The sequence below is a fragment of the Phoxinus phoxinus genome (assembly GCF_949152265.1).
Source record: "Phoxinus phoxinus genome assembly, chromosome: 15".
Lineage (NCBI taxonomy): Eukaryota > Metazoa > Chordata > Actinopteri > Cypriniformes > Leuciscidae > Phoxinus > Phoxinus phoxinus.
Genome location: NC_136890.1, coordinates 12,322,369 through 12,350,243, shown reverse-complemented (window position 1 = coordinate 12,350,243; position 27,875 = coordinate 12,322,369). Strand labels below are relative to the sequence as shown.

General features: G+C 36.9%; 1 protein-coding gene and 1 long non-coding RNA gene across 9 annotated transcripts in view; both read left to right on the top strand.

The window, feature by feature from the left end:
- The window catches only part of magixb (MAGI family member, X-linked b), a 99,984-nt gene that overhangs the window by 4,552 nt on the left and 67,557 nt on the right, over positions 1 to 27,875 (top strand). For 7 of the 8 annotated variants that reach the window (XM_079637442.1, XM_079637441.1, XM_079637440.1 and 4 more), the window contains exon 2: positions 18,217 to 18,506. In XM_079637442.1, coding sequence (XP_079493568.1) covers positions 18,227 to 18,506 — 280 coding nt within the window. In that variant the 5' untranslated portion in view covers positions 18,217 to 18,226. Of the gene's footprint in view, positions 1 to 14,280; positions 14,398 to 18,216; positions 18,507 to 27,875 lie in introns of those variants that run through there. The other variant, XM_079637443.1, reaches the window with a different exon arrangement.
- On the top strand, positions 20,457 to 26,064 carry LOC307011586. Its single transcript, XR_013800442.1, has 3 exons — positions 20,457 to 20,727; positions 21,176 to 21,277; positions 25,828 to 26,064. It is a non-coding gene; the product is annotated as an uncharacterized lncRNA (long non-coding RNA).

Below are 27,875 nucleotides of genomic sequence, written 5' to 3'. Positions count from 1 at the left end.
AAAGACGACGAAAGAGACCAGGCTGAAGAAGCGTGTTCATCTGAGGCTTCAGAGAAAACAGATCGTGAGCCCATCCCTTCCATTGGTTTTCATTGTGTCCCACCTTCTTAGCGACCATTGGAGCCAGCTGATAAATTAAACTTTTGCCGAATCGCGTAGGAAGGACGGCAAACACATCTTTCCGATCGACAAATGCCTCGATTACGTTTCTCTGTTCGTCTTTTAAAATGAATGCGCTGTCGATTTCTTTTATAACAGGAGCGATAGCGGAATCTAAACATCTCAATTCTCCAGCTGCAGTCATCTTTGTTGAAAACCAATTCAACCCAAGCGCTCTTTGATGACGTGGTGATCACGTAACCGCAGATCATCTGTCCATCATCGATTAAAGCCCGCCCTGGCAATTTGATTGGCTCGGCCTTCTGGGAGCCGAGCATAAATACTCCTCAACGGATCGAGTCCAGACCGAACTTCCCGACCAAAAAATGTTGTGGGCGGGGTTCGGGCTGGCACCCAGGCTAATGGGAAAGGGGATAATGATGACAAAATATTCATTTTTGTAGCACACTGTCCCTTTAAGCATATGTAATGGCACAAGACTCAGGGGCCATTTGCACAACACCGTTTTCAACTTAAAACACAAAACTTTTAATGCGTTTTGGTAGTTCATGTACACAATGGCGTTTTGGGGGCCTGAAAGCACAAACTTTTGAAAACTATTCCGTTGCCATCTCCGTGTAAACTATAAAAATGTGAATTCGTGAAAACGGGGATGTCATGTGAAGTGTATTGTGGTTGAGTCCATAGGCACATAGTGTTTGTTTACAAAGTGACATCGCCAACTACTGGCCCGGCATGCAGAATAGTGTTTGATTGTAGTTGTTTTCATGGATCGTTTTGACAATGGTGTCGTCTGTACGTGTAAAATGCAAAAGAAAAACTTTTCCATACTAAGTACATCGTTGTTGTGTATACGTACCCTAAGGACAAAAAAGTATAGTAGAACTATCACAACACACCAATCAATGAACCAAACTGTTTGAACACTTAAATCTTAACATGGGTCAGTGAAGTGTGGCACAGTCTAGATTGTATCGTTCTTTATCTTCCCACTATTTAACCCGAGAGTCAATACCTGGACCGTAGTTCCCCTCGCTTCATTATCCAGGCCAAATGGACCTTGACATGTCTGTTGCTTGGAACAACACAAATATAAATCTGAATGGTGATGGATCGGTCCTCGTTATATGGATATTGATAGCAGGTACGGAATAAGCGTGTCGCTGTGAAATTGTTACAAGTAAACCGCACACAGCCTTGAGCTGTAGGCTGCACTGCTGCAGGGATCAATATCAAGTGAGCAGGAGAAGAACGAGGGATGGGAGACATGGTTGAGGAGGGAGAAAGAGAGGGGCAAGGGATTGAAGAAAGGATGAGGAGGCGGTGGGAAAGAGGAGAAAAGAGAGCGAGAATGCAGAAGGGAGCGATGGAGGGTCACCTTCAGCGATGGCATCTGATTCAGCACAATCTTTCCCACTCGGGTTACTGCACTGTGACCTAGCCGAGCATGCTGGGACTCTTTCTGTTTCATTTTCTGTCTCTTTCTATCCCTTCTCCTTTGACCTTTCATCTATACAAACTCAATCTTCTCTCATCCTTCCTATTTTTGCTCTTCTAGTGCTACTACACGCAACTGTGATTTGTGATTTGTGATGGTTTAACTTTCTCCAATATCATGTCATTGTCATCATGAAGCTTTAGAGTCTTTTGTCATATCACGATATACCAAGACATTTTTCGAGTTTGAGTCATTTTTCTTCTCCTTTACATTATGTCAACAGCTTTGGTCTTTCTCTCGCTCTGTCTTTATAGACAATCACCACACCTCCGCATGCGTTTCGCTCTGTCATACTTTTGTTTAGGTTCTGTGCACATCATTCAGAGACAATTATGTCTTATCTCTCACAATAAAAGACTTTTGATATAGAAAAAATACAATTAAAAGCTTTCAGGCATGTTGTTTCACATTGTCACTTTTGATCTATGACTGAATCTCTGAAGTACTTTGCTGTATATTTCCATCTTTTTTGGGATGGATCATTTTTTGTAAATAAAAGTCAGCACATGTTCTGTTTTTACACCGAAATACTTTACAGGCTTGAATTTTGACCATATACACCACTATTCCAAAAATTTGGGGTCAGTAAAATATGTAAAGTATGTATATGTATAAGATATGTGTATCATGAATTGATACTTTTATAAAAGGGGTGGTATAATGCCATTTTCACAAGATTTGAAAATAAGTCTCTGAAGTACCCAGAGTGTGTATGAGAAGTTTTAGCTCAAAATACCCCACAGATATTTTTATATAGCATGTTCAAATTGTCCCTTTTTGAGGGTGAGCAAAAATGCACCGTTTTTGTGTGTGTCCCTTTAAATGCAAATGAGCTGCTGTCACAGACGGCGGAGCTTCAAGAGCTTGTGTCCGCCTTTTATGTTCAAACCGGAGTCAGACAAAGATGTAGAGACTCAATTAGAAGTGACAACATGTAGACAACATTTCTGAATGGTTAGTTGATGAATTTATGTAGCTTTTGTGTTGTTATCTTCTAGTCATTGGTTAGCATATTCTGTCATGATAATCTATAAATCGTGTTCAGGGGGCGGGGTTTATGTAAATTTTAGGGTTCATGATGTCACTAACCCGGGAGGAAGCTTGTGTGGTCCCTACCAGCCGTTTGTTGTAGTCCTTAAAAAGCAATTTCTTTAAAGGGGTCATGACATGAGAAACCAAATTTGCCTTGATCTTTTAGTATATAAGAGGTCTTTGTACCATTAAAACGTCCTGCAAGTTTCATAGCTTAAGACGTCCTCCCCATTATAAACGAATCATTTATTTAATCAAGCTCTAAATACAGCTCGTTCTGGATCAATGGTAGAAGTGACGTCACGGTACGAAGTGACGTACCAGCGTTTGCATAATGCCCGCCTCCAGCACAAGACAACTACGCTTTAAGCGCAAGACAACTACGCTCATTTCGTATCATTGTCGCGCCCGCGCGCCTCACAAGTGTTCAGTCGACGGACAGCGAGTGGGTCTGTGTACAGGGGAATTACGATGCCGCAGATGTGCTGTTCCTGGCTGTGGACAAACAACATCTTTGAATACGCTGCGAAAGATCCAGTCGTCAGGGGAAAATGGATGCACTTTATTTTTTGCGGACGTCTCAGTCACGGCAGTGTTAGTTTAAGCGTTTGTTCTATACATTTGAAGGGTGACTGTTTTGAGAACAAATCCCAAAATGATGCTGGCTTTGCCAGAAAACTGTTGCTCAAAGATAAGTCCGTGCCGACTATTCTGGGCTCAACAACGACGACGCAAACTGTAAGTAATGTATTTAAAACTTTAAACTACTTTTTAAATACGCTGAATCCGCAAATGTTCTGGCTGGGGGCGTTAATAATTGATGCATAGGCACTGACATTAGCCAATCATAACAGTGGGCGTTAACACTGAACTCTTAAAGGGGAAACACCCCCAAAACAGACTGTTTGAATCAGAGGATGAGAAACAGGGTGGGAAAAGGTCATAAATCACTACATTTTAAAAGTTTTTTTGTAAAAAAAACTATAGTAATACTATAATTGCACCTAAGGGAACATAATAATAAAATAAAAAAACCCATGTCATGACCCCTTTAAAAGAAAATATCTCCCTTTGCTTTGAAATTTGAGGGTCGTGACTTTGCAGATGTTGTTTATGCTCAAACTGCTAAATTAAAAAAGTGAAATCATAATCAACGGCCCCTTTTAAATCTACATTGTGTAGGATTTTTCCCATCTAGCGGTGAAATTGTATATGACTACTACTGAATATTACTTTCTAGCCCCTCCCATTCCGAGGGCGTTTTAACTCCTACAGTGGCTGTATTCTTTAAAATCTGCCGGCAGTCGCGAGTAATCTCCCCCTCGCATGTGTAAAAGCGCGAAAGGCGATGGTATTTTCAAGATGGAGGCACAATATGGGCAGATTCTATGCTTACGAGGATACTTGATTAGTTGGTAGAAGTAATTACACATCAATGAGCACATATCATTTTGAAAGAACAAAGGGTTTTTTGCTAAGAATCAACTTCAAATAAAAGCTGTTCTTTTGAACTTTCTATTAATCAAAAAATCCTGGAAAATCGATTGTGGTTTCCACAAACATATTAAGCTGTTTTAAAATATTAACCGTTTTCAAAATTGATAATAATAATAAATGTTTCTTGAGCAGCAAATCAGCATTGAATGATTTCTGAAGGGTCATGTGAAAATTCAGATTTGCCATTACATAATATACTTGTTTTTATCTGTATTTGTGAACAAATAAACTCAGCCTTAGTGAGCATAATAAACTTCTTTCAAATACAAACTTTTGAACGGTAGTGTACATGATTTTATATACCCTTATTAAATTTATAGCAGCACATTTATTTCCTACCCTGATTGTATTGAGCTTCATGGGTATTAAGTCTAACGTGTGTGTGTGTGTGTGTGTGTGTGTGTGTGTGTGTGTGTGTGTGTGTCCTTAGGCTGTGTTTGGGAATGTTTGCTGTGTGTTTTTCAGCCCACTCACATTTAATCTTTTATTTTTAAATCTGTCACGGCTGTCCATGTGTGTGTCGGCTACACCAGTGGCCCAGATTTGGGCAGGATTGAGCATCACGGAGTTTAATGCACCCCGTGTCTGAGGGTGTGGGAGAGTGATTAGATGCGAGATGTGTTACTATCAGACATTCTCCAGCGGTCTATAGGCTGTGTGGATGCTCAGGTTCGTTTGGAGGTCGTTTGTAATATAAGATACATGTGCTGGCTGGCCTCCAGCAAGTCTCTCCATGGAATGTGATGTAAGATTAGGGTCAGCGCAGCCAAATACAGGTTAGGACAGTGAAGGGGTGACATAACTGCTCAAATGTAGTTTTTTTTTTAAATATTAGACTACGCCAAAGCTTAAATTATTATTCCTAGTAATGCATTAGACTGTTGTGTATGTATTTTGATGTGAAGTGAAATTGTTTTGATAAGAGAAAAATTCGAAGCAATCCATTCTGAAATTGAAATACTTTTTGAATGTAACTGTAATCTAATTTCAAATAATTTTATCTGCAACTGAATGCAGATACTCATATTTTGTATTTTAAATACGTAATGCCTTTAAATGTATTCCGTTACTCCCCAAACCCGATAATGACTGACAACGAATACAACATTTAAATAAAGGCTTTAGTAACTAAAACATTTTTTTTTATAAAGACAGAACAAGTAACAAACAAAGCATAGCATACAATAGTACAAAACAAAGTGTGGCATTAATTGGTAACAGGGGATCCGAAAATTACATCATAATATTTAGGAACGCTAAATTTCTACGGCACTGCAACAGTCGTGATATGGCGTCACTCTTTTTATAAATATAAATCCAACATATAACAAATAATAAAAAATCCAAAAAGTAAAAATGTACAATCTACTCTACTCTACACCTTAATGCAAAACAAATGTGCATTCTTTTAATTCAGGCAAGAGGTCAAGACGTGGCTTATCGATCTTCTAAAGTCAATTTTTTTTTTATTAATATTTTTAACAGACTGTCTATACATAAATGGTGAGTTTTTAGCTGCTGTAGCTTTAAGAATCTTCTCAAAGTATGCATAACATTGTATAAGCTTCACAAAACAATATGTAGCACACAATCTGTTAAGGAAAGACTAAAATAGTCCGGGATCTTGGTAAAAATAAACTGCTGCCTCTAAATGCTAAAAGCTGTTAGCTCTAGCACTAGAAGCAAGAAGTAGCACAAAGTTTGGTGAACTTTACCCACATCTTTTTTCATTAGTCATATGCCAAATGGATGTATATGTCTGTTCTAATTTCTCCTATTACTTTACCGAGTCATGTTGATAAACATTAAATAGACTTGTGCTTAATTGTGTGTTGAATGTGGACTTGTAGTGTACTCCAAATCTTAAATGTATATTTATAAAAAAAAAAATTGCAGATAATATTAATGAAATAAAAGGCCACACAATGTATAATGTCAGTTTTAATTTAAAGTACATTTTAAATCATAATGTTTCAATAATCTTTTGCTGTGTTTTAAAATGCACTTATTGTGATGTGTTTAATAACACACTAAAGCATATGTAAAGTACTTGATTATAATTTGAACTGTAGTGTGTTATTGGATATTACATTTACAGTTAATATTTTTTAAGACAATAGACGTATGAAATTTCATATAAAGGGTCAAATGAGTACTCTCAAGTTCAGCTAATTCCATATAATATAAATGTAAACTATAATACTTTCATGTAATTGTAAATAACATGCAACTAAGTGTTCGAAAACTTTACATTCAGTTTTCACTCAAGGATATTATTTTAAAGTATATAATTTCAGTATTAAGTAAAGCATATTTCTTTTTCACAAGGGTGTGTATTTGGACAGTAATCTATCAAATCTTCTGATTTTAAAATATATAATTAAAGCTGTTATATAAAATATCAAGGAACCAATAAAAGCACTATTGGACTATTGGTCCCTCAGGATTCTGTGCAGGGAAGTAATTCATTTCATTGTGCAGTCAGAGAGTTCTCATGCTTAACAACGCTAATACAGCAAGGATAAAACAGACAAGGTGGAATGACTGAGTAAATTGATTCCTCACACGCTTTGTAAAGGAGAAAACCTGCAAGGTGAAATGCTCAGTATTAATTCAAAGATTTGTTTTCTTTGTCTTTCCCCACTTCTGTCCCCAGCCGGCATAACAATCAGTCCGCACAAACACAGATGCTGCCCATTTCACGCTGAGTGATATTCCTATTAGAGCAAGGTGTTTCTTATATGAATGAGGTGCTTTTCCTGCTTTGACTGGAATAAATGTTCTAGATTGTTGAGCAGACGCTGTCACTGCATGTTTATAATATTAATCAGATATAACAGGTGCAATATTCACCTTACAGCTCTTGTTTATTTCTGTTAGGATAGATGTCATGAGCCAGATAACTTAATGTTTAATGTTTGACCTACTGTGGTTTGTTGCTGTTGCTGGTAGATGTGTTATTGTTAATGACCGTTATAGTCGTGTATACATTAAATTGTTATGATTTTTTTTTATAACATTTATGTTCTTCAATCTAAAGGATATTCAATCCTTTAGTGGTTTAATATAATACATCTTTATTCTGTCTCAGTCAGGCACTGTTTGTTTTTGTCTCCCACTTTCAAATGTTCGTTGCCCATTTTTTTTGATTGATCGACTGTGGAATTCAATTAGACAGTCTTGTAATTGAGTCATTTTGTTTACACTCTTCTCTGTACTTTCATAATTTGGGCACGTCTCTGTTGAGATTGAGACTGCAGTTTGTAGGCGTGGGCTCTAAGATTTGCGGAACAACATTGAGCCTATCTTTAACTGAAATGTTTATACCACAATATATAATCATGACAATACAGGTGGTAAATAGAAGGTCAGAGAAATTACTTAGTTTATCATTAATGACCTTTAAATAAAAATGTTAAACATGTTCAGACAGTGCACATCATTAACTTGTTACATGTAGCCTATGCCGGGTTTCTTTGTGTTTCCGTGACCTAGATTCCCCCAATTTGTTTAATTAGTCATGTTATTCACCTGTGTCCTGTTAATTATCCTATCAAGCTCCTTTGTTTACTCCATGTTCTCGTCAATGTAATGTTGTGTTCCTGTATCCTCTATTATCTCCTGAGCTTTGTCATTAAAGACTATTCTACTCAATGTTCTTCGTCTTCATGAGTTTAACACAACTAGTTGTCGACATAACCGTGCAAAAACAAAACATCACACTACAACTCATGACACAAAATAATAATAGTTGTAACACTTTACAATAAGGTCTTATTTGTTAACATTAATGTAATAATAACTAACAATCAAAAACTTCTAAAGCATTTATTAATCTTAGTGTTATCTTCAACATTTACCAATACATTATTAAAATCCAAAAACTGTCCATTAATATTATTTAATAGACCTGCGCTAACGTGAACTAACAATGAACAGTTGTATTTTTATTAGCTGTTGTTAACAAAGATGAGTGAATACTGTATGTAACACTGTATGTAACAAATGTATTGTTATTGTTAGTTAAGTATACAGTATAACTAATAAGAAATCATATTCATACATTTTGCTTGCAAAAATATATTTTTGAACAATGTTTTACTGTAAAATTACACGTATTGTCTTGTTAAATTGGAATATATAGATTGATCAATTTTGGTAAATTCTATATTTTTTAACCATTTTTTGAATATAATGCACGCAGCACAATTGACCCTTCGCAGGGAGCTTGATTGACAGGTGATCTGACCAATCATACTTCACCATCCGCCATTTTGTCCGACAAAGCAGTCAGGAGAGTTAGTAGATTAACATGGGAGGATTTGAACTTGAGAAACAGAGTGTACTGACGCCTTTCCACGGTTAAAACAAAATTCCTTCTTATGTTCATTCATGTTTATTTGATGCTATAAATTAACTAGAAGGAAGAGATGATCGGTTCACGAGCAGCTTTAACTGATGCTCTACTACAGCGATCTGTCACGACTCACAACACATTAAAGAGCCACAAAACGGTATTTATTGTTTCAATTTCTTTTTAAAAATGACCAAATTTGAAAGATGAGACTTTGTTTAAATGTTTTATATCAAAAGTAACCGAAAAGTAACCTGGTCTGTCCTGTCTATCAGCATGTTGTCAGTCTCCTCTCTGCTCCGCGATGTATTTTTCACTGTGTGAGAACGTGGTGTGTCGTGAGAGCGGCGTAGCTTGTCGGACATAGCGACAGTAACTAAAGGGGGCGGGTATTTGCGAACATGTATTTGTCAGTCATGTTCTGTCACATTGTCTTATTTAGTTTCTAGTCTAAGGGTACGTTTACATGATAACGATATGCTTAAAACGTTTTCCTTTGAGTTTTCCGTGTACATACGACATCATTGTCAAAACGATCCCCATAGGCCCTGTGCACAGCTGCACTACTTCCTGAACTTAAGCTGGCTCCTTTGTTTCCTGTCTGCCAGGATTGGCCAAACTGATTAATCCAGGTGTGTCTGACCAACAACAATAATCAGACACACCTGGATTAATCAGTTTGGCCAATCCTGGCAGACAGGAAACAAAGGAGCCAGCTTAAGTTCAGGAAGTAGTGCAGCTGTGCACAGGGCCCATTCACACTGATCTGCGAAAACTAAAAAGGCTGTATTCTGCTGCCAGGCCATTAGATGGCGATGAAACACTATAGACGGAACACGTAATACGCCTGTGTCATCGTGACGTCATCGTTTTCTTTTTCTTTTTTTACACGGAGACCGTTTTCAAAAACTTGCACTTTGAAACCTGTTTTCAAAAGATTGCTTTTTCAGGCACCCAAAACGCAGTTGTCGTGTATTGTGAAAGTGAAAGCCAATAGAAAGTTTTACGTTTTTAGTTGACACGATGTCGTGTAAACAGCCCCTTAGATTTCGTTGTCTCTGTTTCACCTGAGATCGAGTCACTCATTAGTTGTCATGGTTTCAGTTTGGTCCTCACCTGTTCCCTGGTCTGTTGATGATCTTCCTGTGTATTTAAGCCCCGAGTTCTCCTCTGTTCATGGTCTCTCGTTGAAGTTACAGTATATTAGTTATGCATTCCATTGCCATCGCTCTTTGTGTTGATTTAAAGTCTTTGTTATTCATTTATTCTGCCTCACGCTTCTCTTCTTTTGGATTAAGCTACACGCAACCCGTGACAGTATTGTCCTACTAAAAATATAATGTTTTACTGGATATGGGAATCATCTGACAGTTACCAATTGTCAGGATTTCATATTTTTACATGCTTTTCCTATTTGTTAGATTATCAACAAGTTTTGCTTGATTTTTTTGCCTGCAATTTCACCCCATGGGTGACCAACACAGCATGAATGTCTGAATGATCTTGATAAACAAAACAAAACAATAGATTGTAAGGACACTATTGTGACTGTCCATCATGTACTTCATGTTCATCAACAATTTCCATTTTTGACAGATTTCAATGAAGTTTAATTCCAGTGTTACTTTGATAATTATGTAAAAAGAGCCTCAATTTTTCTAATTACATTATCATTAAATGTTATGAATCTTTGCTATTTTATCTCAGTTGTTTTTTCTCTCTCTGAGCGCCGTCTGAACGGATAAATCCCTTTATTGCCGTAGTCACCTTCTAATTAGTGTCACAAGCCTGGAGCCCCTGTTTATCTTCACTGGCCAAAAAAAGTTACTCATATTTATTTTTTATCTCCCTCTGTCGTTTGGGTGTTCATAAAAATGAACGTGCTTTGAAATGGCTTGCTGTTTCCATCTAACCAAGACTCACCTTTCTACAGTTCTGTAGTCACCACAAAATCAAAATGGACAATTCTTGTTTTTTTTTATGGAATATTCCAGTATTTACTATAAATGATTTATACGTGCACATTTTTTTCATGCGCCATTGCAATCTTTAATCAAAATAAATTCCCTTCCAACTTGCAGTGACATCTATGGAAGCTTGTTTCCATCACAGAACAAAAAAGGACATTTCTACTTTTTATCTCGTAATTCAGATTACATTTCGGTTACAATTCTGACTTCTAACAATTCTAACTTTTTTTTCTCAGAAAGAATTGCAATTTTATAACGCAAATTGGGAGATATAAAATCAGAATTGTGTGTGTTACAATGTCTGAGAAAAATTCGGAAGTCAGTTTTTCTTCCCTTAGAATTTGACTTTATAATAAACGTACAATTCTGACTTTTTTCTCGCAATTGCGAGTTTATATCATGCAATTCTGACTTTCGCAATTCTGACTTTTTTATCTCACAATTGCAAGAAAAAAAGTCAGAATTGCGTGATATAAACTCGCAATTGCGAGAACAAAGTCAGAATTGCGAAAGCCAGAATTGCGTGATACAAACTCGCAATTACGAGAAAAAAAAGTCTGAATTGTGATTTCTGAATTGTATAAAGTCAGAATTGCGAGATACAAACTCGCAATTACGAGAAAAAAAAGTCTGAATTGTGATTTTATTTCTCACAATTGTTAATTTATATCTTGCAATTGTGAGTTTCTATCTCACAATTCTGACTTTATAACACACAATTGTGAGTTTACATCTCGCAATTCTATAAACTCGCAATTATGAGATAAAAGTCGCAATTATCTTTTAAAATGTTTTATTCTGTGGCGGAAACAAGCTTCCATAGATACATACATCACAATAGGGAAGGAAAATTGTGACACAACATGTTTCATGTTGACTTTTGAAAGTTTAATGCTTTCCTATACCGTTCCAGAAAAGTCTGCATTCTGAGAATGCTTTTCTTTGAACACCTACAATGTGACACTTAAACACTCATAATGAATTCAGCAGTCTCTAAAAAGTCAGCAGCCCAGGGTAAGGTCGACTACGATAATGAATTCATAGATGAGCATCCATCGTTCCACATTCTGACCACGAACAGACACACAGCAGCCGACCACATGACTCTATAGTAGTTTCATTGGCTCACACGATGTATAGCCTATAGCATTAGTTATTCATGTTCTCATGAATGAGATGCCATGGGTGTTCCTGGAATAAAGACTGATCCAAAAATAGGTCTTATGAGGAAATATAGGATGTATTTTGAGAGAAAACAACAATGGCGGTAGATGTGACAGATTGTTTTGCTCCGGGACTGTATGGAATTTCACTGGTGAGCCATCCTAGCAGAACAGAGGGGTGGATGCGAAAACGGATATGGGGTGGTCAGCTCTTTCTTGACCTTAAGGGTCAGCATTTTCAACACTACATGTAAAATATGCAGCATCTTCATAGAGCCTCCAGAGTTTCTAGTTCAGACTACAGTCGGTTGTAATAAAAACAGCTTTTCTAAAGCAGAATGTCTGCAATATGGAAAATATGGAACAAAGCTAAAAAACGTTATACTGGTTTTGTTTGTAATTATAATACTATGTGACAGTTATACATTTGCCAGTATCACTAATGACAAATAATCAGAATGAAATAAAGATGAATTCACACATGTATGCATCAAATGTATTTTGTTTCCCTTAGATATAGATCAAAATGCTCTTTTTATTTGCAGCAATGACAAGGAGGGTTTTCATCTCAGAGTTTCAACCTTTGAATATAGATGCAACTAATGCTGCTGAGCAAGGTTGACAGTCTAGACTCTAGAGCGTGAAGATGTGTAGCTGTATAACCAGAACCAGTGTGTGTGTGTGTGTGTGTGTGTGTGTGTGTGTGTGTGTGTGTGTGTGTGTGTGTGTATGTGTGTGTGTGTGTGTGTGTGCGTGCCTGACAGCATGAGCTGTCTCAAAGCAACCAGACTTGACAGTTTGTGTAACACAAAGACACCTCTAGACATTTGAGTGTGTAACTAGGGATATATTTGCTTGATCTTGCTACAAGTAAATGGACAGGATCTATCTCTATCTATCTACAAGTAAATGGACAGCATCTCTGTCTATCTGTCTATCTGTCTGTCTATGATATGTAATTTTTTTTGCCGCTAGGGGTACCTAACCACTTACAATAACAAAGGTGTAGTTTGATGACGCAAAATTCCAGCGGAATTATAGAACTTGTCGTTAAGCTGATGGATCTGATAATGTTTAAGGATGAGTGAATACATTGATTTTTTTAACATGACTGTGGGTATAGGGCACGATTGCTAATGTGAGACAGATAAGTCCCGCGGATATGAAGGAATAAGGACAATACTCACACAGGTCAGTTTATTAGACAAATTAAATTTGTAAGGTAACGCAGCGCTGTTTCACTTGGTCTACACTATCATACTAAACTGCATTTGACTGTGCTGAAAGACGTGTTAGTTTGTTTGCTATATGAGACTAGCAGTAAGCTAGATCAACATTAGAATAACATACAAATCATATTCTAACATGTCATCATGTTGAACTATATAACATTGATTAGTTTTATGTACATTTGCTCTCCTGTCTAATAAAGTACATGCACGAGCTCTGTCAAGTCGAAGTTTGTCACGGACGTGGAGCTCTCGCGGCATCTTGAAAACGCCACGCTGATATTGATCCTCGTTTTAGTTATCTTGATGTCACAAAGTCTGCTTACCATGGTCCATAATGTTTGAACGAAACAACAACAACAGCGTGAGCGTGCCGTCAGATGTAACGCTGTTGTCCACGTCTGTCGCCATGGTTACTATGGCGGTACGAGCGGAAACCAGGGATAACGCGGATATTACGTCATTGACAGGCGACTAGTGAACAGGGAGTCCGGGACGGCCCATTATTTGAAATGGGAATTTCTCTGAAATTAAAAATCTTTAAAAAATATTATTAAAAATATTGTAAGTACACAACTGCAGGAAATATCACACTGTGTAAGTGATTTTTGGATATTGTTTTACAAAATGATTACATATTGTACCTTTAAGGTTAGACTGTCAAGTCAACACCTTGTTAAATGTTCCTTTATTTATAAATTAAATAATATTATATTATATCCTTTATAAATGCTTATTTCTTTACCTATTATAAATTGGAGCTGCATCCATTCCTGTTTCATGTGCAAAAACCATGTGCAGAGTTACTGTCCCAACAGAAGGTCACACAGCTGGACAGAAAAAGAACAGAGAAGGGGAAATACAGCATGTGTGCATATACATGCATGACATTGAAACATATACGCCTTTCAGCTCACGTAACAAATCACTCAACTCTACCTATAGACCTTAGATGCTATATTTAATCCTACATCCATTTCTACACATGAAATGAGGCTATGTGACTGAAGCATCGTTCTTTCAATAGATTGTCCTAACTTCACTTCACATTTTCACTTCTAATTCTTACAACATGTTCCCTAAAGTTATTTAATCACTGTAAGGGAATGTATTTTTGTGTACATAGATACTTGGCGTTATCCCGCTCCTCTATCCATGGACACCTGAGCTCTCCTGCTCCAAGGTCATATCCACGACTCCTCTTCCTGTGCCAATGGCAGCCTGCGTGGAGCCTGGCTCAGTTTATCTCTGTCTCTGTAGCTGTTAAAGAAAAGACTCCTCCTATCAGCTGCTGGATCTCCAGGGGGTGGGGCTGGATAAATGACCGATCGGCCAATTGCTCAACTGGAAACAATTAGTCATATCTCCTCAGATGCTTCTCGTGCTGTTTAATTAGCCTCATTAAGCCTGGTGGGCAGGACAGCCTGAGGGACGTGCGGACGCCATAACCGTGGTGACTGACTACTGTGCCACAGTCTGTTTGACTGCTCCTCCATCTGACCTCTGGTTAGGATTGTATCGATCACCAATTAGGGTATATTGATCTTTCTCAGACCCCCCGGTGGTAATAACATAACAGAGACAATTAAGTGGAAAGTGTAAGATGGCGCTGGAAGCTAACTCATGTGCTGCCTTGCAATAAATCATTTTTTATGGTTGTAGAAACATGCTCACAGGGTGCTTTTTTTTAGGGTTTTATGCATTTTATATTCTAAAATCTAAATAATCTTAAAAGACCCTGTGGGAAAAACAACTATTTTCAGCCGTATACACAACACTGTTTTAGAGGTTGTTGAGAATGGGAGACCAGCTAAACCAGTTGAACACCAGCAAGGCCAGGCTGTGAGTTTAAACCAGCTAACAGTTTAAACCAACTTAGATCATTTATAAACAAGCAAACTAGCCTAGAGTGGTTTAAAGTTTGTTTGTTTTTACCAGGGGTAAAAAAAAAGGATGAAATACTGCAGTCATTGTTACTACTTTGTAACATTGTAACATTGTTACTACTTACTACTAATTTCATAAGATGTGTATGTTTTGAAAAAAATGCAAGTGATGGCCCATCTAAAACATGTGATGCTAGTATAGTTGTTTGCTAGCTAGGTTGTTTTGTGTGGTTGCTGGGGTGTTGTTAAGTGGTTGCTATAGTGTTTTGGGTTGTTTGGTAAATGGTTGCTTATCTGCTGCTAGGGCATTGCTAGGTGGTTGCTAGGATCTTCTGGATGGTGACTAGATGGTTGTTTGTTTTCTCTGGCCTTTCGGGGTGGTTTATAAATTGTTACTTGTAAGGCTGCCTCCTAATAATCGACCAAACATTAGTTGACGAGAAGACAAGAAAAAGAAAAAAAAAACTTTACAGGAAGTGGCAAAGTCACACAGTCTGTTACTGACATATTTAAGTAAATAAAGTAATTTAAACATGTGATTAGTCAACTAATGGCCTAAACGAGCAACTATTAGTTGACTAGAATTTTTTTTGTTCGGTGACAGCCCTAGTTACTTGGTTGCTACAGTGTTGTTAGGGTGTTTTAAGGTGTGTTAGATAGTCATTTGGTTTCTAGGACATTTCTGTGTGGCTAATTAGTTGCTAGGGTGTTGCTAGGTGATTGCAAGTGTGTTCTGTGTGGGTGTTTTGTTGCTAAAGCATTGCTAGGTTGTTGCTAGTGTCTTCTGGATGGTAGCTTGCTTTGTTGCTGGGTGGTTTATTGATGGTTAATGGGTTGCTACAGCATAACGTGGTTACTAGGATGTTATGGCTGGTTGCTAGATGGTTGCAGTCCCGGACATTTTAGGGTGTTGCTAGGTGATTGTGAAAGAATTAGAGATGGTTAATATCAATTTATTTAACAGTTTAATCATCTGCCAAGTGAAAATCAAAAGTAATAGCACACCTCAAAAAGTCTTATTACCTGAAATATTATTCATGTTCATAGCACCAAAGGTACAGCACAGATGTGTAATACAAAAAAAAAAAAGTGCAGGGAAGCTATAAAATGCAAATATCTCCAAACAATCTTTAGAAGCTATAATTTCATGATGAAATTGGCAGAGTAGCAACTTTAATAGCTTTGGTATGTTGGCAGTTTTCATTGCAAATATTTGTAAGGCAGTAGTCTTGCTCTTTTTTTCCACACTGACCGCTTGATCTGCTTTATCCTCTTTGGCTGTCACAAACATATTTTCCCCCATCTTATCTAATCCTTATCCCCTCTTGTCTACCGCTATCTCCTGCTCTATCTGGCATCAGTCCTCTAACTAACCTACCTCTGTGTTTTCCTGCGTGACCCGACTCCTTGCCCTCCTCTCACGTTCATTCCTTCATTCTGTCAGCCCCTCATGCTCCCTCGCCATCTGTCCTGTCTTGATCTCCCTCCCTGATTATCTCTCTCTTTCCCCTATCCGTTTCTCGCCGGACATCTACACATCTCTGCCGCTTTAAAGTCGCTTCAGAGTAAGAGATTGGATGGGGATGGCGAGGGAATGACAGCGCTGCTCCAATACTGTCATGTCTCAAGGCGCTCTCGCTCAGACTGCACCTGCCCCTCGCGCGAGCCCGGCCAACTGTCACTTAGTGGGGCATCTCTGCATGCTAAAGCTCTGAGATTTAAAAGTCCTAGTCTCTTTAAATTATGGTCTGTCTGTCACCTTTACATCAGAGGATCTGTCCATTCTAATTTTACTAAAGAAAGCTAAAACTCCATTGGATTTGATCAATGTTGCCAAGTAAGAATTGAGTGAAAAATATTGTTTTTGTTCGTTTATTAATTTGTTTTTAGAAAACATTTGAATTTTATATGTTTTTGGGGCTATAATTGGACTGTCTCTTCGGTATAATCTGAAAATCATTAAAAAAAATATTAAATTAAACAATTGAAATTTATTTTTTAGATAATAAAATTGTATATTTCATACTGCATATATAATATATTTACATGGTACTGCAAGGTGCTTCAAAAAATGCCATGCTACATCAAGCTAATTTAAGTTTTCATTTTGCAAGTAGTAATGTATAATTGAGCAATGTATAATTAAAATATAATTTTATGGTACATTGACATGAAAAGCCTACATGAAGAATAGACACAGTTGTATCTTTATATGTAATACAGCAGTAAATCATCATTTCAGTAAGCTTTGTTTACGTTATGCAATATCAATTTTGTATATGCAGCCTAATATTACAGAGCACAGGCCCCAGTTGAACAGTTCTAGAGGATTTTGTTGAAAAACAAAAACACTATATGTCCCAAAATAGTATTTGGTCACTTAAGCCACACTTTAAATGTATTCATTTTATTGCATTAGATAATACAATATCAAATCAAGTGGAGTCTGCAAACAAATGCTGATAGAGATTTTCTCAGAAATAACGGAACTTTTCTGAGACGTGATTTTTTTGTGAATGTATGAAGCCCTTTCAAATTCACACGGGTGATGTTTTATTATGTGGATGTTTCAAATCCACAATGTTTTTAAAATTTTATTTTTTGTCTTAGAGACAAAATTTATTTAAAATAATATAATTTTGTCTATATTATGCCCTTTTACAAAGCTTTGATTTTGTTTTTTGGGGTCTACTAGAATAGGTTTTCATGCTTGATTGTTCAAAAACACATTATTTTACATGTTTATTCATTTAGCAAATGCTTTTATCTAATGGGACTTAAAATAAAGGAACATAAGCTTAAAACTTAAAATAATAAGCAATTTATACATTTTTATCATATTATTGTCACATAATGTAGGCCTATTAAATTGTCATCAGTTTTGAAGAAAATATATCTGGTTTCCAGTGTGCTTTGCAATGTGCTTGTACTATCTTTCTTTCAAATATATCACTTGCTTTGATGATTCTTTGTCTAATACAATATTAATACATTTTTAAGCATGCCTTTAGTGCTGAATTTTGTTTTGGGGCACTGTAGGTGTTTTGTTGAGGGGTTTCTTCAAATAGCATGTTTGCCTTGAAGAGCTCTGACCTGTTTTGGTGAAGGGGGTTTGTATGTTCATTGTGCCTCCCACTGAAACGGCATCTGTTGATTTGTCTGGAGGCTCCTTACAGAACACATAGAAATGAGGGCATACTCCTTGTTGTTTAGGGCACATGTTGACCTCCTGCCCTCCATGATCTGTCTGCTCCATCTTAGCCCTAGATTTAAAGAAATAGTTCATGCAAAAATGAATATTCTGTGATTATAGTCTTTTGAAAACCTTACATCCATGGATATTTACAACATGTCCAAACACTGAATGTTTAGCATTAGATTTTCTATGTTTATTCCCTACTGACATGAATTTAATCTCTGTCTATATCCTCTCTCTCTCTCTCTCTCTTTCTCTTTTTCTCTGTCAGTTCGTTGGCCATGTCTAAGGTTGCAGGAAAGAAGCTGCACTGGCGCTCCAAAGTGCAGGAGACTTTCATACCGCTGGTGGGCGGCTCTGGAGAGTTGGGAATTGCCGTCGGAGGCGGGGCCGATTATGGAGAGTTCCCATTCGTCACGGCTGCACCAGGGGGAGGGATCACAGTTGGCGATATCATCATAGAAATCGGGGGAACTCCTGTTTTGGGCCTGACTTTAGGAGATGTGCGTGGGCTCCTAAACTCCTGCCCCCATCCAATCCGCATCAAATCAGTGTCTCCAGGTAATGTTAGAACTTTTTTTGGTCTCTAAATGTTTTTTTTCTTCCTCTCCAATAGTGTTTCTTATCATTGTTAGTGGTTCTTGTTAATGCAAGCATCACTGCTACAGCTCACACTTTGGGTTAATGACACTTACAAACCTCTCAGAACAACATAGCAACCACCCTAGCAATACCCTAGCAACCACTCAGTACACCTTAGCAACTGCATAGCAACACCCCGGCAACCACCCACAACACCCTAATAGTTTGTATCCCCCCCCCAATACAAAACATTTCTATTTCAAATAAAGTGCTGTTGTTTTAACTTTAATAAACAAAAATATTCAAAAGTGCAGCTGTTTTCAACATTAATAATAATTCAACATAGTAATAGAAATGTTTCTTGTGCAGCTAATCAGCATATTAGAAGGATTTCTGAATGATCATGTGACACTGAGGACTGGAGTAATGATGCTGAAAATTCAGTTTTGCCATCACAGGAATAAATTACCTTTTTATAATATAAAAAGAAAAAAACAATTGTAATTATACTTCTACTCTATTTTGACCGTTATTTTAGTATTATAATATTTACTAATATTTTGAATTAGCATTTGTTTATGTTTTCAGTTTAATTTTAGTTTATGTTTCAGTAATCTTGTTATGTGCTTTTGTCATTTTTATTAGTTGTTTTTTAATATAGCTTTAATTAAATTTTTGGTTCAGTTTTAGATATTTTAGTACTGTTTTAATTCAGCTTTACTTCAATTAACAGCGAAGTCAACAGCATATGAGGTTACTTTCAAAAACAAAAAAAAATCTTACTGATATAAGTTATAAACGATAGTGTAAATTGATCTATTTCAAGGAAAATGTATGAGTATTCATGAAGTTTTGACGATTATATCAACTTTTCTTAATGTCACAAAAGCATGAAATACAAAAAGCATAGCAAAATCTATCTTTGGCAACTCTTTATATAGAGTTTGTTCCACCGCAGGATGGTGGCATTTATGTCACATGGGCTGAATTTCACGCTTAGGGGGCGCTGATATTTATCACACAGTGTCATGGCATGGGTGATTTCTTTTTTTTTTCAAACTGTATGTCACACCTGACCATGACTTCCTCGATCCTCTATTGGTTGATCAAACCAAGTCTGCTGCCCCCCCCCCCCCCCCTTCTCTCTCTCTCTCTTCTGCTGTTCTCACACCTCTAACACCTCCAACTACCAACTACAGTGTATGCAATTGTCCTTTGTCTGTAAGGTTATAATTCACTGTTGCATGTTGCATTAGCTGATGAGAATATCTCATAGTCCTAGAAATGCAGAATTATGCATCCTGTTCTGTTATTAATATCATCTTCTGATCTGCCTGTGTATCCTATATAAACACAGTGGCCACAGAGAAGAGGAGCTTTGTGCTAATTCTGGCACTTCTATTTTAAAAAAAGATCAATATGTCCCTGCTGAAATACATCCAAGTCTTTTTAAAAGCAGCTCTGTCTTCCAAACAGTGGAATTGATCATGGTGAACTCCTGAGGATTCTTTTTTTCATTTAGACCGGTTTCATTTCCTTTGTTTCATGTTGATTTTGCACTTTTGCAATTTACTGAATTGCTACAGGATGATCAATTATACAAAATTTTATGCCACCATGATGTGGTTGGTTGCCAGATCATTGCTATATGGCCGCTGAGGTGTTCTCAGTGGTGTTTAATGCTTTGCTATGTGGCTGCTACAGTATTTTCAGTGGTTGCTAAGGTGTTCTGGATGGTTAGATGATTGCTGTGCTGATGTGTTTTGGGTGATGTTTACTGTTGCTATGTAGTTTCTTTTATGTGGTTTCTGTGGTGTTGAGAGTAGTGTTTGGCATGTTGCTATGTGGTTGCTTTTTTTTTTAGTTGCTATGGTGTTTCTACACTGTAAAAAAATATTCCCATGATTTGTTAACACAACAAATTTTCTTTTGTCAAATCAACTTAGATTCACTAAGGTTGTTCAGATAACAAAACATTTTTAGTTTAGGTTGATTAAACTAATGGCTTGACGGCAATGCACTGATATAAAATAAAAACATTAGTTGATTCTACTAATAGAGATAGTTCACAAGACCTCTGAGTCTTAATTTTCCCTGCGCATGCGCCGAACGACCGGGAGTAAACAACAGAGACGACACTTGAATGCGAAGGCGCGATTTTCTTCTCAGCCTCTTCAGAAGCAAGGAAAGACGGTTTATGGTAAGTAATTTTTAAATTCAATGTCTTATAGGCTGTTTTTGTCTAAGGGTAATTAAATTTATTTCCTAGAAAATCAGAAGATGGTTTAAATTAATCTATAAGTAATAATTTCCCCTCAGAAATTCCAGAAGTTTCCATTGAGGTAAAATAGTGTTTCTTATGTCATCTTTAACGTTACAGTTTAGTAAGGCTGTTAGTGAAGCGTTTCAACCTTCAAATAATCCCGATAAATAATAATATTTTAGTCATTTTTCATTTTCCCCGTGATTAAACACGAATGCGTAACGTTATTGCCCGTTTTAAAGTAATAGCAGCTAACGTTAATAATGCATTCAGGTTGAACGGCAATAAGTCGCCTTATAGAGATTGTAACGTTAATGTTACTGTTATACTTATGCTTCTGAAGCAATAAGTGTTCAAATTAATCTTTTTTTTTGTGATATTTCAGACTTGTTAAGCTTATGGACATGTTTGCCACACGACGTAACAGTTTACTTGGATCACACCAGAACGGGAAGACGCCATTTTCTTCACAGCTGGGCTGTTTATGGTAAGTAACGTTCATTTTAAAATTCAATATGTCTCTTGTCTCAACTGGTTTAGTCTAAGATTAAATAAGTTATTACCCTTCTAGGCTGTCGAGGTCTGGTATTGTTAAAAAAAAAAAATCGCTTCATCTAAATGGCATGAGACTTTACTAACGTTATACTTGCTATACTTCAGTACAGTAAAAGTGCTACAGTTTGTTATCATAGTAATTTTATAGTAAATCCAAAAGCAATGAATGGTAAATGAGCCAAGAGCAGAAATTTCATATAATTGTAAGTGTTTGTTTTCCACCAGGTGGCAGAAATAGTCCATGTTATTTGCATGAATGAAAATGAGTAATGGGGATCTTATTTAAAGTGAATTTTACTCCACAACTGTACAGTTAAATAATATAAGTTAAAGGTGGAATAGGTCATCTGGGAAATGCTAACTTTAGCCTGCTAGCTTTGAAAACATAGATCCCCCTCCTTGCAAATCATGTCCAAACCCACGCCTACTCCAAAACCATGAACGAAGCAGAAGCGAGTCGTATGGAAGTTAAATAATGGCAAATGTTTTTGAAATAAAAAAGCCTGTTGAATTGCACTACTTGAAAAAAAAAAAAAAATGCATTGCATTAACCATGCTTGCATTTTAATGCATTGCATTTTTATGGGCTGAAATTCAACATGGTTGTATATTTAAGCTGTGAATATTTCATTTCAAACACATTTTCATTAATACAAATTAAATAATAATAATAATAATCCATATTCACCTTTTATATTTCACTTCCAAAATATTCAAACTGTTTAAAAATACAACCTATAATATTCAACAGGCAATTTTTGGTCCACTTTATTTACAAATTCGCTTCCACAAATTCAGTGGTTCAAATTCAACAGTAAATTCAACATTGACATCCAGGAACTGCAGGAAAAGCAGTAGATTACCGAGCATAATCTCCATCTGCTGTTAATCAACCTCACCAGCAGGGGGCGCAAGCGTGTGTTGTTGACGAAGACCAGAGCAACAGTTAGAGCAAGCCATTCATTCATAAAAACTGATTTATAGAAATGTAAGTGTATTTGTGATTATTATGAGGACTGTTTTTATGTTTAATTCAGTGTCTTCACGGTCCCTGTGTAGCCTACATGCATCTGTCTCTACCGTGAACGAGATTATAATGTTATTCCCCGATGCTGATGTACAGAACGAATGTTACATTTGAGGTAGACATTATTTCTCTTGGTTGTTTAGTTGCCTTAACTTTATATCGTGGCGATGTGTTGCAGGCTACTGGGTTTCCCTCAATAATTCAGGATTGCTGGGCATGTAAAACGCTTAGCTTAATGGACTAATACAGTGATATAAAAGACCAAACTCGCACTTTATTGAGAAGGCTGTACTATATGGCTACAGGCAAACAGACTCAGAATATGAACTTAACACGCAAAGTTTCACGGTAAGCGTTTCCTAGTGATATACTGGTTATAAGTTGGCTTGACGTTGGACATTCGCGCATTTAGGGACCGTCTCTAAAGTTACGTACGACATTGGTATACACGTTTCTAACTTCAATAGCAAACTTCTATTTATTTGAATAAATATAAATAAATGAAAAAGGTGTACATCATGCTTGACACCTACATGAACACTTTAGAGTTGGTTTATGACTAAGTCATTCTCTTCCAATGCTATTGAAGTTAGAAACGTGTATACCGATGTCGTGTAACTTTAGAGACGGCCCCTAAATGCGCGAATGTCCAACGTCAAGCCAACTTTATAACCAGTATATCACTGGGAAACGCTTGGTGTGAAATTTTGTGCATATTCTGACTCTGCTTGCCTGTAGCCAAATAATACAGCCTTCTCAATAAGGTGTGATTTTGGACTTTTATATCACTGTATTCGTCTATTAAAGGACAATTCCGGCGAAAAAATTAACCTAGGGGTAATTAACACATGGTTACCGAGTCGATCGTTCTCTGGGATGTGTTTTCATGATAATCGAATGTAAAGAGTTTTATCTCTAAAAACAGATTAGCTTATAGTATATGGGGCATCGAATATAAGTAAAAAGAAGTCGCTAGTTAATACCACTAACAAGGCTCAAAATAGCCTCACACTAACACGGTAGCATAATGAGGGTCCCTACATGCAAACCGAAGCATTGAGAACTTTGTAAGCGTACAGACAGTTTAATAAGAAAATACTTTATAAAGACAGTATATTACGTGTATACAGGCAGGAGCCATCTTTGGAAAACAGTCTCGACCAGTCAAGCCACGAACGTCGTGCTAGTCGATAGGTTTAAGTCACAGTTCAGCTCACGTAGCACGCCGTTCGTGGCTCAACTGGTCGAGACTGTTTTCCAAAGATGGCTCCTGCCTGTATACGCGACGTGTACTGTCTTTATAAAGTATCTTCTTATTAAACTGTCTGTACACTTACAAAGTTCTCAATGCTTCGGTTTGCATGTAGGGACCCTCATTATGCTACCGTGTTAGTGTGAGGCTATTTTGAGCCGTGTTAGTGGTATTTAAATAACGATTTCTTTTTACTTATATTCGATGCCCCATATACTAGCGTTATAAGCTAATCTGTTTTTAGAGATAAAACTATTTACATTCGATTATCATGAAAACGCATCCCAGAGAACCATCGACTCGGTAACCATGTGTTAATTACCACTAGGTTCATTTAGCACCGGAATTGTCCTTTAAGCTAAGCGTTTTATATGTCCAGCAATCCTGAATTATTGAGGGAAACCCAGTAGCCTGCAACACATCGCCGCGATATAAAGTTAAGGCAACTAAACAACCAAGAGAAATAATGTCTACCTCAAATGTAACATTCGTTCTGTACATCAGCATCGGGGAATAACATTATAATCTCGTTCACGGTAGAGACAGATGCATGTAGGCTACACAGGGACCGTGAAGACACTGAATTAAACATAAAAACAGTCCTAATAATAATCACAAATACACTTACATTTCTATAAATCAGTTTTTATGAATGAATGGCTTGCTCTAACTGTTGCTCTGGTCTTAGTCAACAACACACGCTTGCGCCCCCTGCTGGTGAGGTTGATTAACAGCAGATGGAGATTATGCTCGGTAATCTACTGCTTTTTCCTGCAGTTCCTGGATGTCAATGTTGAATTTACTGTCGAATTTGTGGAAGTGAATTTGTAAAACGAAATAAAATGGACTGAAAATTGCCTGTTGAATATTATAGGTTGTATTTTTAAACAGTTTGAATATTTTGGAAGTGAACTATGAAAGGTGAATATAGATTATTGAATTTTTATTAATGAAAATGTGTTCATTTTCCGATGGAAAATGAAAAGTTGCGATTTTCTAGGCCGTTATGGCTAGGAACTATACTCTTCATTTGCAACTTTTCATTTTCCGTCGGTCTTAGTACACGATGTAACTACAGAAGAGTCAAGGTTTAAAGGGATAGTTCACTTTGAAATAAATGTTTGATATGTTTTAGCTTACCTCAAGGGCATTTTTATATGTCTTTAAAAATGTCTTTGTTTCCACAGTATTTTCAATTTTGATATTTTTAGGTCAAACCGTTGTTGTCTGACAGTCATATCATGCAGGTCTATGGGGTCCACCTCAAAGAGCATGCACAGAGAAGTCCAAATTAAACATGATTTAATGATTCGTAAATGTAAGTACACATTGATGGCCTACGACACGAAACGAGCCGTTTGTGTGAGAAAACTAACAGTATTTATATCGTTTTTACCTCTTGTAACACAGCCACGTCCAAAGTGATCTGAGGGCGCGAGTGCATCCTGGTGTGTGACGTGTGCGCAGACTGGTGCATAGATATATATACACTAGATGCCGCCTTGGCTACGGCAGTTCATTTGAACGAATGTCTTTAATGCGGCATCTAGTGTATATATATTTATGCATCAGTTTGCGTACACGTCACACAGAAGGACGTGACTGTGATTACAAGAGGTAAAAACGATATAAATACTGTTAGTTTTCTCACACAAACGGCTCGTTTCGTGTCTTAGGCCATCAATGTGTACTTACATTTACGAGTCATTAAGTCATGTTTAATTTGGACTTCTCTGTGCATGCTCTTTGAGGTGGACCCCATAGACCTGCATGATATGACTGTCAGACAACAACGGTTTGACCTAAAAATATCAAAATTGAAAATACTGTGGAAACAAAGACACCTACATCTTGGATGCCCTTGAGGTAAGCTAAAACATATCAAAAATTAATTTCAAAGTGAACTATCCCTTTAAATAAGAAAAATATCAAAACTCTTTGGTAATTTTTTTGAGAGAGATGCTAACGGTCTAATCAGAATCAATGATCTATGCTAAGCTATGCTAAAAGTGATAATGCCAGACACGGAGTTCGGCTGAATGGATTCGAAAACGGTAAAATTGTTTAACTCTAGGGGAGTTGGAAAATGACCCTATTTCAAAAAAAGTGGAGTGTTCCTTTAACACTCATTCATTGTTACCTACAAATGCTTTGTAAATTTGTAATTTTGTGATTCATAATAATTTCCTTTTTCTCTTATTAGCCAACTGATGAGGAAGAGGTGGTGAAGGGGATGAATGTTGGACTCTTGGTGGTCACAGAGGAGAACACTGCAAACCTCCTCCCAAAGGAAATAATTGATGTGGCTGTGGTGTTAGAGGAGGACATTGTGCTTGATGGCTTAAAATAATATAAAAAAGGATATTAAAGGAGAATATTTCTCAAACAGCAGTAAAAGGGTTAGTTTACCCAAAAATTAAAATTGTCATTACTCACCCTCATGTCGTTCCAAACCTGAAAGACATTAATTTGTCTTTGGAACACAAATTAAGATATTTTTAATGAAATCTGTCAACTACCACTGTCAAGCCCCAGAAAGGTAATAAAGACATCATTGAAGTAATCCATGTGACTCCAGTGGATTAACCTCAAGTTTATGAAGTGACGCGAGTGCTTTGTTTGCTCAAAAAAAAAAAAATATTTACAAAATATTAATCTATCAATCTCCAACGCACGTTCAAGTTTTTTTTGTGCAAACAAAGCACTCGCTCACTTCATAAACTTGAGGTTAATCCACTGGAGTCACATGGATTACTTCAATGATGTCTTTATTACCTTTCTGGGGCTTGAAAGTCGTAGTTGCATAGACTGTCAATGGATTGACAAAAAGCTCTCAGATTTCATTAAAAATATCTTAATTTGTGTTCCAAAGACAAATGAATGTCTTTCAGGTTTGGAACGACATGAGGGTGAGTAATGACAATTTTCATTTTTGGGTGAAATAACCCTTTAAAACTAACCCTGCAAAGCAGGTTTCTTCATCTATTCCAGATTTTTAAAGGCTTATACCAATTTATAACATTTTATAATGAAAGGGTTAGTTCACCCAAAAATGAAAATTCTGTCAGTAATTACTCACCATCATATTGTTCCAACCCCGTAAGACTTTCGTTCATCTTCGGAACACAAATTAAGATATGTTTGATTAAATCTGAGAGCTGTCTCACTCCTCCATAGGCTTCTTAAGGGATTGAAACTTGCCAGCCCAGAAAGTTATTAAAAACATCATTAAAATAGTCCAAGTGGCTCAACCATATGTTTATCAAGCGACGAGAATACTTTTTGTGCGCAAAAATAGGGATGGGCATTTTTGTCATTTTCTCATTTCGATCATCAACAGGTCTCAAAAACGAGTAATTAGGGGGGCGGGGCTTGTGCGGGGGGCATGGTGTGTCCGTCATGAAAATGTTAGGAAATGTTACATGTAAGACTGTTACGATAATTAATGTTGACAAATAAAAATATGACATTAAACATGAAAACATGAACGTATGACTAGAAAAAATAACACTATGATGCATCAATGTTTTCGAAAAAGAAACATCTAAAAGGAATAGCTTCTTGAGGTAAAGCTAAAGAGTAAATGATAGTAAACTGAAGCACGTTCTACGACAACCTATGAGATTAATAATCAGATATCCTAGATACAGAACATAAACGTAACATTACAACTTGCATGAACAAAAGGACGCGAATGCGCATGTTAACTAGTTTTTTACAGTCAGTGGTTTGATAGGGAAATTTTGGATGCGCTATTCCCTTAACAGCGCGCTGATACACGAGCAACTAAAGCAGAGAATTTACAACATTCTATCACAATCCTGTTCTCATTATAATGCTGAATATCTTGTGTATGTTTATCAAGCGACGAGAATACTTTTTGTGCGCAAAAAAACAAACAGAACTAATGACTTTATTCCACTATTCATTATATTTTCCGTTGGCCTGAGTGTATTTGCGTAGTATATCTGCGCAGCGCGTCTGTGTTGCACGTCACACGCGTCACACACATGACCAGCGTCGGCCAATAGTAAGCCTACGTGGTGACGTGCAACACAGACGCGCTGCGCAGATATAATATCAAATAGTATATTTGTTAATGCAAGTTGTAATGTTACGTTTATGTTCTGTATCTAGGATATCTGATTATTAATCTCATAGGTTGTCGTAGAACGTGCTTCAGTTTACTATCATTTACTCTTTAGCTTTACCTCAAGCAGCTATTCCTTTTAGATGTTTCTTTTTCGAAAA